This window comes from Papaver somniferum, chromosome 6 (genome assembly GCF_003573695.1).
Source record: "Papaver somniferum cultivar HN1 chromosome 6, ASM357369v1, whole genome shotgun sequence".
NCBI lineage: Eukaryota > Viridiplantae > Streptophyta > Magnoliopsida > Ranunculales > Papaveraceae > Papaver > Papaver somniferum.
The window spans coordinates 83,150,998-83,165,894 of NC_039363.1; the positions used below are offsets into that span (position 1 = coordinate 83,150,998).

The following is a 14,897-nucleotide window of genomic DNA, read 5'->3' on the forward strand; positions in this document are numbered from 1 at the left end:
AATGCCGGAACCCACAATACTGGCATAGAATTCATACTACGTACCTGCCGGAAGCTCGATATCCTCCATTTTGAAACTAAAACAGGCATAGTACGCAACCAAAAACTATGCAGGTACAAAAGTTACTTTTACCTACCATGGAATATTCTACGGAATATGATACCGACATGGTTAAATTCTAAGGTTACCATGCCGGTACTGCATGAAAAACATACAGGAAGCAGTGTCTTCCAAAGCTAAATACCGGCATAGTGATTTAATTAACTACCAGGTCGGAACTGCGTACCGGCGTGGAACCATAGATAAGGAGCATGCCGGCATAGTCGCCGGCATTGTTCAATTTTAACGTTTCCATGCGGGAACCTGCAATAAAACATACAGGAAGGAGTTTTTCCAAAGATAAAAACCGGCATGGTATATTATACATTGGTTATGCTGAAACCATATACCGGCGTGGTCACTTAGATTACGAGCATGCCGGCACATGTGTTTCCGGTGTTGATTTCAAATAAAATGTTTATGCCGGAAGCGTATCAAAATTGTCTTCAGTTTCGGTGCAGTTCGACTATGCCGGGACTGTGATAGAGCATGCCGGAACTGCTTACCGACGTAGTATTTGATTTTCTTTTTTGGACCTAATTTATTTTCTTTTGATCCTTAGGTTGTGACATATATTGATCCAAAAAATGAAAACCGTTCGGTCGGGATACGTCGGAATACTATAAAATGCCTCCGATATGTTACCAAAGAATTCTTTTCACCTAGTATCTTGAATATTACTAATGGATTGCTTGTAATTAACCTTATAATCTCCCATTGTTGTCCTTATGTAGGGAATAAAAGATCCAAAGGAAGCAATTGCTTGGGCTAAAGAGAAGGCTCTTAAGAACATGTACGTGTTGGTGAGGAACACCCAAGGTTCAAAACGTCGTTTTGAGATGATTTGCGAGAAATGGGCAATACAAGGCGAAGAATAGCCACAAGAGAAAGGATTATGTATATCCAAAGAATAGTAATAGGGTATACAAGACTCGTACGAGGAAGGATAATTTCTCCTTTAAGCTTGTATTCCAATTAAATGACAAGAACAAAGAATGGGATTTTGCGGTTTGGTTCGGCCTTCATAACCACCGGGATCCGAAAGATTTTGTTGGTCACTCCCTAGTTGCGAAGCTAAAACCTCATGAAATGGAGGATGTAAAGAGATTGACCAAAGCATTTATCAAACCGAGACAAATTCTCAGAGGCTTCAAGGAAAAGGATGAGACAAACGTGTCTTCTCTAAGTACAATTTATAGCGCACAAGCAAGTATTAGAAGGGTGGAATGGGAAGGGAGGAGCGTTATGCAAGAATTTGAGAAGATAGTTTGAGATCACAACTACACGCGTATCATTAAAAGAGGGCCGAACGAAAAGCCCCTTCAAATATTCATTTTGCATCCTTTGATTTCACAATTGGCTCATACATTTTGTTGTGTTCTTATGATGGATTGCACCTACAAGACAAACAAATACAATATGCCATTGTTCAACATCGTGGGGCACACATTGAACAAGGTAACATTCACATTGGCTTGGTGTTTATTGGAAAATGAGAGGGACTATAATTATCATTGGGCATTACGTCAATTGAAAAGATTCTTCCGGGAAAATCAACTTCCGAGGGTTATCATAACCGATCAAGATGACGCATTAATGAACGCAATATCCGATGTCTTCCCCGATGCACAAACTTTCCTATGTACATACCATATACGTAATAATGTGATATAAACCTGTCATGCCTTGTTTGAACCCACAAAGGCGGATATTAAGAATAGAATAATTGTTCAACTAGAGGAAGATGTTCGCAAGAACAAACCATCACCCGAAGAAGAAGAAGATGAGAGAGGAAAGATCAAAGAGCGAGTGGAAAAAGAACATGAGGAAAATCATAAAAAGTGGTTGGAATTTCTAAGAGATTGGGAGAAAGTTTATTGGTCTCTTACCGAGGATATGTATGAAAAGAGATTGGACAAGTTTATTGCCAATTGGAACGAATTTTACCCGACTGCCGTCTGGTATTGTTGGACTCAATGGTTGGATAAGTTCAACGAAAAATTTGTCATGCATGGACCAACCGGTATAAACACTATGGGAATGAAGAAACTAGTATAGCGGAGTCCGCTCACGGGAGATTTAAGGATCTCATACGATCCGGCCAAGGAAACGTGGTTACGACCACCGAGGCAATGGAGCAATACTTTAAGAATGATATCGATAGGATCAAGATGGCCTTTGAGAAAAGCTTAATGGAAAAGATGACTCAATTTCTTCAATATGGTAAATTGCTCCGAGGAATAGAGTTTAACGTTTCTCATTGGGAAATAAAACATATGATGAGATAAATGATATGGGAGATAAACTACGGCAAACCGGGTGATGTGTGTTTTTGTGACGACATGTCTTCGTTGGGGCTTCCGTGTCGTCATATGCTTGTGAAGTATGAAGAAATGATACCTATTGAGGTTATTGATCCGTTTTGGAAGCAACTATCTTTCGCCCCTCCCCCTACGGAAGATCCCGGGCAATCACCTTAGGATACGAACGAAGCAAAGGAATTCTATGAAGGTTAATCACGTGGAAACTCGGTTAGCCACAAGTCTTGTTGAGCCAACTAAGGCTAATTATACGCCCATGGACAACACAAAGTGAAGATCCAACAAAGGGAGATCCTCCCGGTAGACCACAAACCAAAACGGAAAGGAGAAAATAAAGGAAAGAATTGAAAGAAATGAGTGAACGTGAAAATGAACTCCATGCAAGTAAGAAACAAGATCTAACCGGATGTGAGATTTCGGAAGCAAGGTTCGCGGAAGCGCCGGTTCCAAACAAAAGGGGTAGGCCGAGGAAGGAACCGCTATCAAGTCAACAACAAACGACGGATTCTCTTTCCACACCAAAATCCGATGGATCGGAGGTTCCAAAGAAAAGGTGTAGGCCGAAAAAAGCACTAACATCAAGCTACCAAGAACAACAAGGTGAGCATTCCGTATCCACGCCTATAGTCGATGTAGCGGAGGTTCCAAAGAAAAGGGTAGGCCGCCAAAGGTACCAACATCAAGCTACCAAGAACAACAAGGTGAGCATTCCGAAGCCACACCCATAGTCGATGTACCGGAGGTTCCAAAGAAAAGGGTTAGGCCTCCAAAGGTACCAACATTGAGCTACCAAGAACAACAAGGTGAGAATTCCGAAGCCACACCCATAGTCGATGTAGCGGAGGTTCCAAAGAAAAGGGGTAGGCCGCCAAAGGTACCATCATTGAGTTACCGAGAACAACAAGGTGATGAGGAGGCGGTGCCAAACAAAAAGGGAAGGCCGAATAAGGAACCTACATCAAGTCAAGAACATGAAGGGTGAAAACTCCGAAGCCCCACCTAAAATAAGTGATAGCAAAGGTAAGCGACCCATATCTAGTCAACAACAACACCATGGTGAAAACTCTGTAGGCACGACCAAAGTTGATGTAGTTTCGGTTCCAAGGCGAAGGGGTAGGCCAGGGAAGTACGGAATCCCAACACATACTGAAGACATTGGAAATGTAGAGATTGCAGAGGATGGATTTGATATAATTAAGCTAAAAGTTGGTAATATGAAGATGTTTAAGGATTCCAAAACAGGTAAAACTTATAGACATTACCATACCAAAATAGAGTCTTATGTAGAGAAACTTCCTGAGGCTATTCGCGAGTATATTGTATATACGGATGATGTCGACGAAGATGAAAATTGTGGCTATCATGCCGTGACCGAACAGTTAGGAATCTTTGAGACGACGGTTAGTAGAGGGATGACACCATGACGATATGCTAGAATGAGTATGGCCGAACAACTTGTGAAAAAGATGAGCTTTTATGAGCAATTGGTTGGTGAAGGCGAGGGGTTTGATAATATGTATGCTCAAGAGTTAGGGTCCGAGCATGAAATGGAGTTCCTTCCTTCTCAATATTGGATGAGAATGCCGCTTTGTGGGCATCTAGTGGCGGATACATTTAGATGTGTTGTTCATTATTTTACCACCACCGTAGAAGTAACATTTACACCAAAGCGGAAAACATGTGAAGGATCCCTTAGGAAGAGAAGAGTTGTTTTGGCGTTCGTGAACGATAATCATACAAAAGTAGGAAATCAAAACCGGCATGGATTTATGAAACATACAAATCCGACACTCGGTACCGACATTGTATTCAATTCAATTTTTATGCCGGTTGTTTCATGCAATAAAAGGGAGATACAAGACATATAATCCGACATGGTTTTCATATTGAATTCTACAGCGAAACAAACATGTAACTGAATTTCAATTGCAATTTCATAATTTTCTTTTAGAGTAGTTGAAAGACTAAACAACCAAGTTTCAATTTTTGTATGGGATAAACCCTAAAAATACTTCTATTCAACATAGATATCACTTGCCGCATCAAATGTGTTATTTCCTCCTCACCAACAGACTCCTCAGGCACTTGTTGTGCTTTTGATTCCGATTTACCACCATCATCAACAGATTCTTCAGGATTAGGTTTGGGTTTGGATTTGTGATGACCCATTGTCTTTGGTATAGAAGATGAAACAAAAAGGGAGATTGAATACAAAAAGAGATTGAATAATTTCCTTTCTATAACCGTCACTTAAATAGTAAGTATTTTGTAACCGACGCATAAATGGTATTAAGGAATTTGTAACCGTCACATGAGTGGGATACAGGAGATTGTAACCGTCATATAAGTGGAATTAAGGAGTTTGTAACTGCCACATAACTTGAGTTTGTGACCGTCAGAATGCCGGCATAGAAATATGGTAAAATTCAATGCCGGAAATTTAACAAAAAGTTTAAACTGAGTCCAGTATACCGGCATTGTATGTTGATCACAATCAACGCCGGCACCTTTGCCGGAATTGCCTTTCGTTATTATACGATGCTGGCATTCTGACGATCAACTTAAATTGAGTCCAAAGGTTTAAGCAAGCAAACTGACCCAAACTGACCTTCATATTAATCTTACGAAAATAAACTTAAAAACATTAACCATATAAACAAAGTTCCACATAAAGTGAAAGATCTTAAGCTAATTGCAACTAACATCATTTCTTGTAACGAGATTCAACAAATAAAGCGGCTTCGAAATGCCTAAAAGACTCTTTTCTCCACTTGGTATATGCGTCCTGAGCTTGCCACATATTCCCTCTATATCTTGTGAAAAACTCGTTGTATTTGCGACATAATTTTATGAGGCCAATTGTTCGATTCGCTACAAACTCATCCCCGTAATCCATTTTAGAGTGAAATTCCTGACAAATTGGTTTGTTTTAGCCTTAGAGGCCCTTCTCATCTTCGTCATCAAATGTGCCATTACCACCGTGCCCCAAGAATATTTATAGACCTCATCCAATGGATCCAAGTATTGAAGGTAGTTTGCACTAACCCTGTTTCCACTAGTGTCAGGGAATACCTTAGTGCCCAAGATGTATAACAGGTACGCAACGGCTGTATAACGAATTTGTGCAGGCTCCCATCCATCCTTGTCTTTTCTCTCCTCCGTTTTTTCAAACTTCTTCTTAAGCAGCGTCAGCTTGATTGTCTTTGTCCTACTAGCCTTAGATACATAGAAGCTTTCCACAGAAGTTTTGTAGTCCCAACCAAACAGCTTGTTAGTCAGAGCGTGCAACTTCGACCATTCTAGGTCCGGACACTTATCTCCTTCTGCAATTGATTTGCCGGTAACACTCAAGCCTAGAATGTTCTGAGCATCTTCAGGGATCAAGGTCATCTCCCCAAACGGGAAGTGCATGGTATCAGTTTCACCATGATACCTTTCGACGAAGCAATTGATAGTCACAGTATCACACTTCACATAATTTTCAACCAAAGCATATAGACCAGAATCCCTCACTATTGTTTGGACCTCTTCACATTCCTTAGACAAATCCCAACCATCCGCGGCTTGGTTCGGCAAACACGCACAACCTTCTTATGATCCTACAATTAGGAGACAATACAATTAAGAGATTGTACATAAATACACAACAATAATATGCACAAGATAAAAAAAATGCTTATATAGGTTTGGTAGATAGTACAAGCCCACGAGTCCTTGTATCCAAATAACATTTTCGGTTTCGGAGCTTTACCCAAAATTCTACCACGATCAAGGTCAGGTATCATGTCATCCTTATGAGGAAGGTGCGAACCTTTAACTTTTACTTTGCCTTTTCCTTTGGCCTTAACTTGCGTCGGTTGTTGACTTGGCCCACCATCTTCCTCTACAACTTCTCTTTGGGTTGCTAATTGACTTGGATTAACCTCATTATTTTCCTCCTCACTTTCCTCTTAATCTTCCTCATCGTGCTCAAGTGTTCCAGTAGGTTCACGGATTACGAGTCGACTATGTTCAGCAAGACTCTCCCAAATTTTTCCTCTTGTATCATCCCCCAAACGCTTTCTGCGACCTTGATCTTTCCCTCGAGGAGGTAGAGACTGAGGAGTATCAATACCGTCTTTCCTTCTTTTCTTAGTGACGGCATCTTTAGTTTTTCTTTTATTAGCTTCCTTAACTTTTGCCCTATATCATAAGCACACGAAATGAATATAAGACAACTCACTTTCAGTTCCAATACCGGCATAGTCTCACGCAAACCAAACTACGCCCGTACACAAAACGACATAGAAACTTAGCAAATAACACATGCCGGTACAGAGTTCCGGCAGTGTACATTAATTATCGACAATGCCGGTAGTCATAGGTAATTCCTAGGTTGTTCCTGGATACCAAAAGATCACTACCGGCACTCTCGAAAAAAATCAAATCCATGCCGTAACAAGGTACCGGCATAGAATGCAACCTAAAACCAATGCTGGTACTGGTGACAAATTCATCGGTGTTCCTGTAAGTTTTAAGTTCACTACCGGCATACTCGAATAATTATAAAAGAATGTCGTAACCTAACCCGACATAGTATTCAACCGAATTTTTATTCCGGTACATAACATTCAGTTTCAGGCGACTATGGGTTTCAAAATGACATTGCATTCATACTAAAATCAAAGTCGTAACTCAATACTAGCACTGCCTTCATTCTAGATCGAATGTCGTAACTAGAGGTGTAAATTGGGTTGTGCCAGCACGAACACATCCCAACACAGCACGCTAAAATCGGAGCCCAACCCATCCCAACACAACACGCTAAAATCGGAGCCCAGCCCATCCCAACACGTGATTTATCCCTGCACGGCCTAACATGTTAGTTTCGTGGGTTGTGTTGGGTTAGCCTAATCGGCACAGTAACACAGCACAACATGCGACACGGATAAGAACGTGGCCCAGTACAGCACAGCACGTTAAGAAAGCACGTCATAGCATGCACAAATACATAATATAACAAGGTAAAATACATCACATTTTGTGTATATTTCACAAAAGAGTCACTATTCTAGCTAGATTTTGACATTCTATGCTGGCTTATTTTTATAACAACACATATAATACCTAAATATTTGGAAAATATATTTCAATATCGTTTTTATAATGTCATTACCTATATATACTTGACTAGAACATTAATTCACATGACAGTGATCCAATTTTATATTTGATGCGATATTTCTTTTTATTGAATAAACTTGTTAATTTTACTTGAAATAAGTTCTGAAATAATTCCAAATTATATGTTGTCTATTTAGATATCGTGATAATGTCCAATTTAATGTATACCATTAAGTGATCTCAAATTGTTTATAACACATGTGCCAGCACGACACAACACGACATAACACGTTACGTGATGTGCCCGTGGGCTGTGCTATGCTGTACCTAGATTTTGACTAGTAAAGCACAGCACGACACAACACGTTTAAATCGTTGGCACAGCCCAGCACGGCACATGGCACGTAAAGCACGCGACTTCGTGTCCCGGGCTGTGCTGGGCCGACACGTTTTACACCTCTAGCCGTAACCCAATACCGGCGTTGTATACATACTAGATTTAATGCGGTTACTAGCTGAAACTCAACTGTTTGAGTTAGGGATCGCGATTCTAACCTGCACCCATTGCTATAAATCGATTTAAACACTCATAAAGTAGTTCAAAATCACTTACCTTCTCACAGAAGTCATGTTTACGAGAGGTTGATTGTCCGAATTCGCTTCTTCTTCTTCTTCTTCTTCTTCTTCTTCTTCTTTCTCTTGAGCAATCAAATCAAGTATTTGTTGTAATTTTTGTTGAGCAATCAAATTTGACAACGATTGGGTATTTGGTTTCTTTCGTGGAGGCATTGTTATGAGTCGACGAAGAAATTTTTGAATCGACGAAGAACGATGAAAAAAAAATTTCCCCAAAAACCTAAACCTAAAAAAGTGGCGGTACTGATTCGAGGATGGGATATATGAATTTGGTTTTTTTATTTTAAGTTTTAGGAGGGATCGGGTGACAGACTTCATACGACAGAGTCTCTCACAGCCTCCGTCAGCCAATGGATGTAAAGATTTTGAAGGGCTCAGATTAATTGATAAACACCCGGGTTTCTTTTGACTAACCCAAAACCCGGGTTCATAGGTTGACTTTCTACACTTCTCATCTCTCTCATCTCTTCGTCTCTATCGTCCTTCCATTCTCTGCAACAAAAGAACCAAAGGTATTACGGTAGAACTTCTACCACCGATTAACAAATTTTCAATGTCTTGAATAAGTGAACCAGCTATGTCTAGTTCTCACTTCTCGTTCATTAAAAACAGGTACTCAGCCAATCAAAAAAAAAAAAGAAACACTCCCCACTCCTTGTCATTCATTAACAAGGATCCAAACAATACTAATTTGAAAATTAAAAGCAATAAGCAAAATGTTGAACACAAAGCTATCAATCTGAACAAACAACAATCCCAATTGCTACGTGACCATAATCTTTTTAGCAGTATCAATCTTCCGAATTCCAAACATATCTATTAGCTAAACTAGAAGCACCTGTAACACGTACAAATATATAATTAGGAGATCGTGTTTTAGATCAATCTTCTGTAACATCAAAACAAGGACCTTTCTTTAGAATCCATTAAATTGAGAAGAAATTAAGTGAGGGATCCAAAATTGAATTGAATCCAAGATCTTTTAGGTTTAAAACCCCTATTAATCATGAAGAGAACATAAATTAAGGAAGGTTTTTAACCAATTCCCAAATCAAAATCCTATAAACAGATTTAAAACCCAAATCAAAATCTTAGAAACAGATTTAAAATTGAATACAAAAGTAAAAAATCTAGCTTACCTGAAAGAAACGAGAAACAATTTTGGTATTTCAAAACTTTTCTGTAGCAAATGGTTTCATCGATTGGGTTTAATTCCATTTGCTGCAGAACTGAACGAATAGAAGCTAATCATCTGCTGTAATCAAGAAAGAGAAATAGGAGAGTTGAGATAAGAAAAAGAAGAGTCGAGAGTTTTACTTATCAAACCGGGCCATGGATATTAACCAAAACCCGTGTGTTTTTTATTTTAATCTCAGCCCTTCAGAAATTTTATATCCATTAGCTATAAGAGTTTGAGTGACTCTGTTATATAAACCACTAGCCCTTAACCCGTGCCGTAACGGCACGAGCTATGATGTTGGTTCATTTTTAATATATCGTATAATTTGTGTCCTAAATATTTATCAACTCTTTATGATTTAATATGGGTTTGTCATAAAAAATAGTTGGAATTTTCTTCTCTTTTTTTCTTGTTTTTGTCCTTTAATATTTTATCGCCGGAGATTTGCTCAAACGAAAGAAATATAATCTTAACTTGCAGACACTTTTTTATTTAGGTTCACTGCTTATAATGAGATAATGCTCTACATGAACATGGAAGTTTAAATATTTTTTGGAAATATGTAGGTTCACTGCTTATAATGAGATAATGCTCTACATGAACATGGAAGTTTAAATATTTTTTGGAAATATGTCGTCAGTAGCGCTCATCTCAGTGAAATCAACTAATCAATATCGTCCATAAAAGTCTCCCCATGCTCCTATTTTGCTCCAGCTGACTCATATATAATGGTCATGTTGTCGATCCTCCAAATAGGCAGAGAATGGTATTTTTTTGCATCGAACGAATGATACAAACTCTCCAATATGACATGATTTTCCAGTAATTTTTCAACACCCATTAGACAATGTTTAAAATGTGTACTCATTACCTTTTCGAAGGGATTGTATATATGCGACCTCTGCCATTAAATCTTCAACAAAGTATTGTGCCCAGAAGTTCGTCTTAACAATGGCTTTGGTAACTTCAAAAGTCTTGGACATTTTGTCACTTCTATATGTTCCTACCTTCACTTGGAATACAATCTGGCGACACATTACCTCATAAAGAACCTTGAACACATATTATACTCCCTGATCCTATTTCAAATTAATAGGTTGTCAATAGATCCTTTACCAAAAGTTGACATCTTCTACCTTGAATATTTATAAAAAAAATATTATGGTATTGTGGATCGTTGCTTTCTAAGATTGTAGTTTCAAAATTGGCCTCTTCAAGTCCCACAGCTTTCTAAGTTTATATATCTTGTTTGTTTTTAACATTTTAGTTAGCCATATTATGTTTGTTACTAACTTTAAAATTGATGTCATCTTCTACTGTGAACTTTATGTGATTTCAGAATCGAAATAGTTATATCTCTTTCATTCGTATCAAATAATCCGTTGTATATCCCAACAATTCTTTTACAACAATTCATTTTTTTTGCCGTTTCCAGACCATCAGTAGCCATTATTTTCAAACACAATATGTCTAATTTTTGTTGATATTATGTATTTGCAATATTCATTTTTCTTAAATAAATAGATTGTGGAAAACTAAAAAAAAAAAAAGAACATAAGTATTACATCGGGTCTAAGTTATTATATCCAAAATACTCCGGACACTGCTTCTGGTGCCTTGTTTTCTCAAATTCCTCGTTGCATTCTAGACAGTACATGCAACACCAATCATTTGCGAAATGAGCTATTTGCGCAAGTGTGGTCTGTTAGAGCATTGCTCGGTCGAACTCGCATGCGTTTCTATATCAACCATGTCTGTCAATGTTAGTGATCAAAACTATAAGTCTTGATTTCTAGTCTATTATAGCTAAGTCTCGGACTATGATAGAAAGTGTAGTTGAGCTCAAGGACTTCATGGCGATTCATCATACAAGTAGAAGAACTACTCAAGGAACCGGTGGAACTGCTCGACAAAAAGGTATGTGAAGACTTGAACTTATCTATCACTCAAAAGTCTATCTACTCTATCTCCTACTCTTTGAGACAAGAAGTCGTATGCTATATATATAGACTTGGATTATACACATTTGGTATTTCAAGCCGAGTATACCTCGCCTATCTATATCTCGAAATATGTGTTGGTAAGCTTTTTCCTTCGATCAAGTTTATCTTTACCATGTGACGAAAGTCATGATATGTTTCAATCATCTTGAAAATTGTTTTGACGAGAAATGGTGTAACAACTATATAACGTCCTCTAAGAATGTTTAATGATTGAAATGAAAGTTTAGATTACATAACCAATGGTGGACATAAGCATTGTTGTGGAAACACATTTATGTGTAAGTCTTATTCCTTGAACCAAAGTTTTCGAACTTTGTTGATCAAGAGTATCGGAAGAATGGCGTGAGCCAAGTCCACAAACTCAGTCCACGAACTGCCGAAGTTCTCAAACCCGAGAATTTCAGCTGGAGTTGACAAACTACTTGCACGAAGCTAACTCCACGAACCCAGTCCGCGAACCGACGATGTTTTCATACCCGAGAATTTCTGCTGGAGTTTGTAAACTCTGCCCGGTAACTTAAGTCCGCGAACTTGAGAAGGTTATATACCTGAAGATGATTTCTGAACTTAAACTTAAAAAGACTAAGGAATGCAGTTTGCAAACCGTGGCTATAAAAGTTCATGAACCGATTCAAGTGAATCAAATCATCTTTGATTCAATTGTGTCTTGTGTAGTACATAAGATTTACTTGCAATTGAACAACTCTCTAACTAGTTCATTTGAAGTCATTTGAACTAGTTATGGTGAAGAAGAACATGGTTGATATGAAATGCTCATATGGCTAACCTTTTGGTTAACTATTGTTGAACTAACAAGTGCATACGTTTGGGTACGGTTAACAAACCTAGAAGCGTGCATTGCCAAGTGTGTGTAACAAGATAAGTTTTCGATCTAACGGTTGAGAAATATTAGCTTGAATCTAAATCAGGTTTTCATATAACAGTGAATATTGAATGCTTTGTTACTAAGCTAACATTGATTGCAAACCCTGATTTGAAAGACTATATAAAGGAGACATCTAGTATTGTGCAAAACTAATCCCCACACCTTATATGTGATACTAGTTTGCGTGCTAGAGTCGATTCTCCTTTAACCTTTGGTTTTCTTCTTCTAAAATCAGGTTAACGACTTAAAGACTTCATTGGGATTGTGAGTCCAGACCGATACTACTTTTATCGTAGTTGTGTGATCTGATCTTGCATCTTCTATCGTACGAGTACAATAAGATTGATTGGTTTGAGATTGATATCTCCGATAGGAAATATTTAAAAAGTAATCACAAACATCTTCGTCTCATTGTTTGTGATTCCGCAACATCTTGTTTTGCTACCAAACGATTAAGATTGTTGTGAGGTGATTGATAACTCTAGGTTGTTCTTCGGGAATATAAGACCGGATCATCAATTGGTTCCTGTTCACCTTGATTATTATCAAAAGACGGAACAAAACCTTTAGGTTTTATCTGTGGGAGACAAATTGATCCTTTGATAGACTTGTCTGTGTGAGACATATTTGTTTGTTGTCAAAGCCTGCGATTTTGGGTCGTAGCAACTCTTAGTTGTGGGTGAGATCAGCTAAGGGAATCAAGTGTGCAGTATCCTGTTGGGATCAGAGGCGTAGGAGCATAACTGTATCTTGGATCAGTGGGAGATTGATTGGGGTTCAACTACAGTCCAGTACGAAGTTAGCTTGCAGTAGGCTAGTGTCTATAGCGGTTTAATACAGTGTGTGTTCAATCTGGACTAGGTCCGGGACTAAATCAAATCAATAGGAGATATAAACTCGTTGATATAATTTTAATTGATTGAGTCTTGTTGATTCTCTTAAAAGTATATTCGAGTTTGTCCATACAGATCGCTAAGCGAAATATTGGGTGGTGTTGTTAGACCCCCGCTTTTTGATGGTCAATGTATCCCTTACCTGTAATAATAATAACAACACGTCAATTTTTTTCAAGGCGTCCATTTGTAAATGGTATGAATCTAATAAATTTGAATTATACCTCACTCTTAGATATCACTTTCTTCTCACATAACATAGCAATTGAGGAAGGACAAATCTTGACCACTCTTTACATAGACAGAGTTAGCCAAGCTATGTTTTGCAATTGTCTTACGTGGAAATTATTATTAATCCATATTTTAGTCGGCTCCTATCGAAGCCGATCTAATTAGTCATATAAAAAGTTAATCTTAAAATTTTGATCTTATTTCTTGACCAAATTATTGAAGTATTCTCAGTCATGTTCTGCTTTGTGTGATCTACCAATCTATATCTACTATACCTTCTGACCAGTGAATGAAACCTATACATAATGATCTGTAATTTGATATTGTTGATTTGTAACCAAGAGGTCACATGATTTGAGAATGTTAAATATAAAAAATATTCTGTAAACATCGGAGGCGAAATTAAGATTTATGATTTAGAGTTTTTTTATGATGATTTTGATGAACAAACATAATTTTCAAACAAATATTTTAGAATGCAAATACAGTTTCCCGGTCAATAACGTTTTATATCGGGAATTGAGTGAAAGTTGTTGTCTTTGTAGGTAGTTGTCGCGAAACAACTCGACATTGATGATGTAATAGTACTTGAGAGAGTGATAATGTTCTCTTACGCGGGTACACCAATTGCCTTTATATAATACGGATACCGTTTTGGTAATCCAACAGTCATGATCATATTGTCTTATATGTTCCGGTATCATCCTCGAAATATTTGGTTTTTGTCCTTATCAATCGTGCTAAAAACAACCAATTACATCTTTCACAATACAATGTTGCATGTTTTGTGAAGATTTTTTTGTTACTCGGTCAATAAAACTCACTAAAAATCAAGAATTATTATTATCCACTACTATTACCAACACCCACCACCATAAAAACCATCCACCGCCACTATTTCTTCCACAAATAGTAATGTTACCTCCTCCACCATTCACAAACACCCGCCACCGTGTATACTAACCTTACTTCCACTACCACCATTAGAATTAATATAGTTTTTAGTAAAACTATTTATTAATTATGTATTTATATTAGATTATTAAAGGGACATTTATAATAGAAATTTAATTAATCATTATGAACAATCAATGAGACAAAATTAATAAAATATTTAAAAATGGTTAAGTTGAACAAACCCCAGCGGTAAATTTATCTTTGCCAAGGACAAATCCTGACCACTCTTTACATAGACAAATCGATAATAAATAATTTCATATGTTCTGATCTTGATTTGTGTCGTTCGTTTAGTTATTATATAACATGGCAATTGATTGCACCAATTTTTTAAAATGGACATGTGTTTTATCGAGTTTATTTTAACATTAGAATGATCAACCACGTTTTCTACTTTATAATATAACATTACATATTTTGTGGCGTTACGAAATTAGCATAATATGTTTTTGTTCACCAATACCCGCCACCACCATAAAACCATATGAATCCTTTTTTTTATCCACCACCACCTAGTGGCAGAGCCAAGGGTTGACTAACTTGGCTCTAACCCCTTAAGTTTTTAATAACTACATAATTTTTTAGTAC

General features: G+C 37.6%; 1 protein-coding gene and 1 long non-coding RNA gene across 2 annotated transcripts; both read right to left on the bottom strand.

Annotated features, from left to right (window-relative positions):
- Nucleotides 1-5,967: 5,967 nt before the first annotated feature.
- LOC113288195 lies at nucleotides 5,968-8,630 on the bottom strand. Its single transcript, XM_026537152.1, has 3 exons — nucleotides 8,137-8,630; nucleotides 6,172-6,602; nucleotides 5,968-6,019 (listed from the first exon to the last, which is right to left on the bottom strand). The coding sequence occupies exons 1-2, from the start codon at nucleotides 8,475-8,477 to the stop codon at nucleotides 6,371-6,373; spliced, it is 573 nt and encodes a 190-aa protein (XP_026392937.1). The 5' UTR covers nucleotides 8,478-8,630; the 3' UTR covers nucleotides 5,968-6,019; nucleotides 6,172-6,370.
- Nucleotides 8,631-8,674: 44 nt separating this feature from the next.
- LOC113288196 lies at nucleotides 8,675-9,495 on the bottom strand. The gene is made up of 2 exons (XR_003330516.1): nucleotides 9,299-9,495; nucleotides 8,675-8,997 (listed from the first exon to the last, which is right to left on the bottom strand). It is a non-coding gene; the product is annotated as an uncharacterized LOC113288196 (long non-coding RNA).
- Between the last annotated feature and the right edge of the window lie 5,402 nt (nucleotides 9,496-14,897).

Coding starts and splice junctions, on each gene's coding strand:
- LOC113288195 (XM_026537152.1), bottom strand. CDS start 8,477: ATGAAGTCTGTCACCCGATCCCTCCTAAAACTTAAAATAAAAAAACCA. Junction 6,603..8,136: donor AACATGACTTCTGTGAGAAG/GTAAGTGATTTT, acceptor CTTATGATATAG/GGCAAAAGTTAAGGAAGCTA.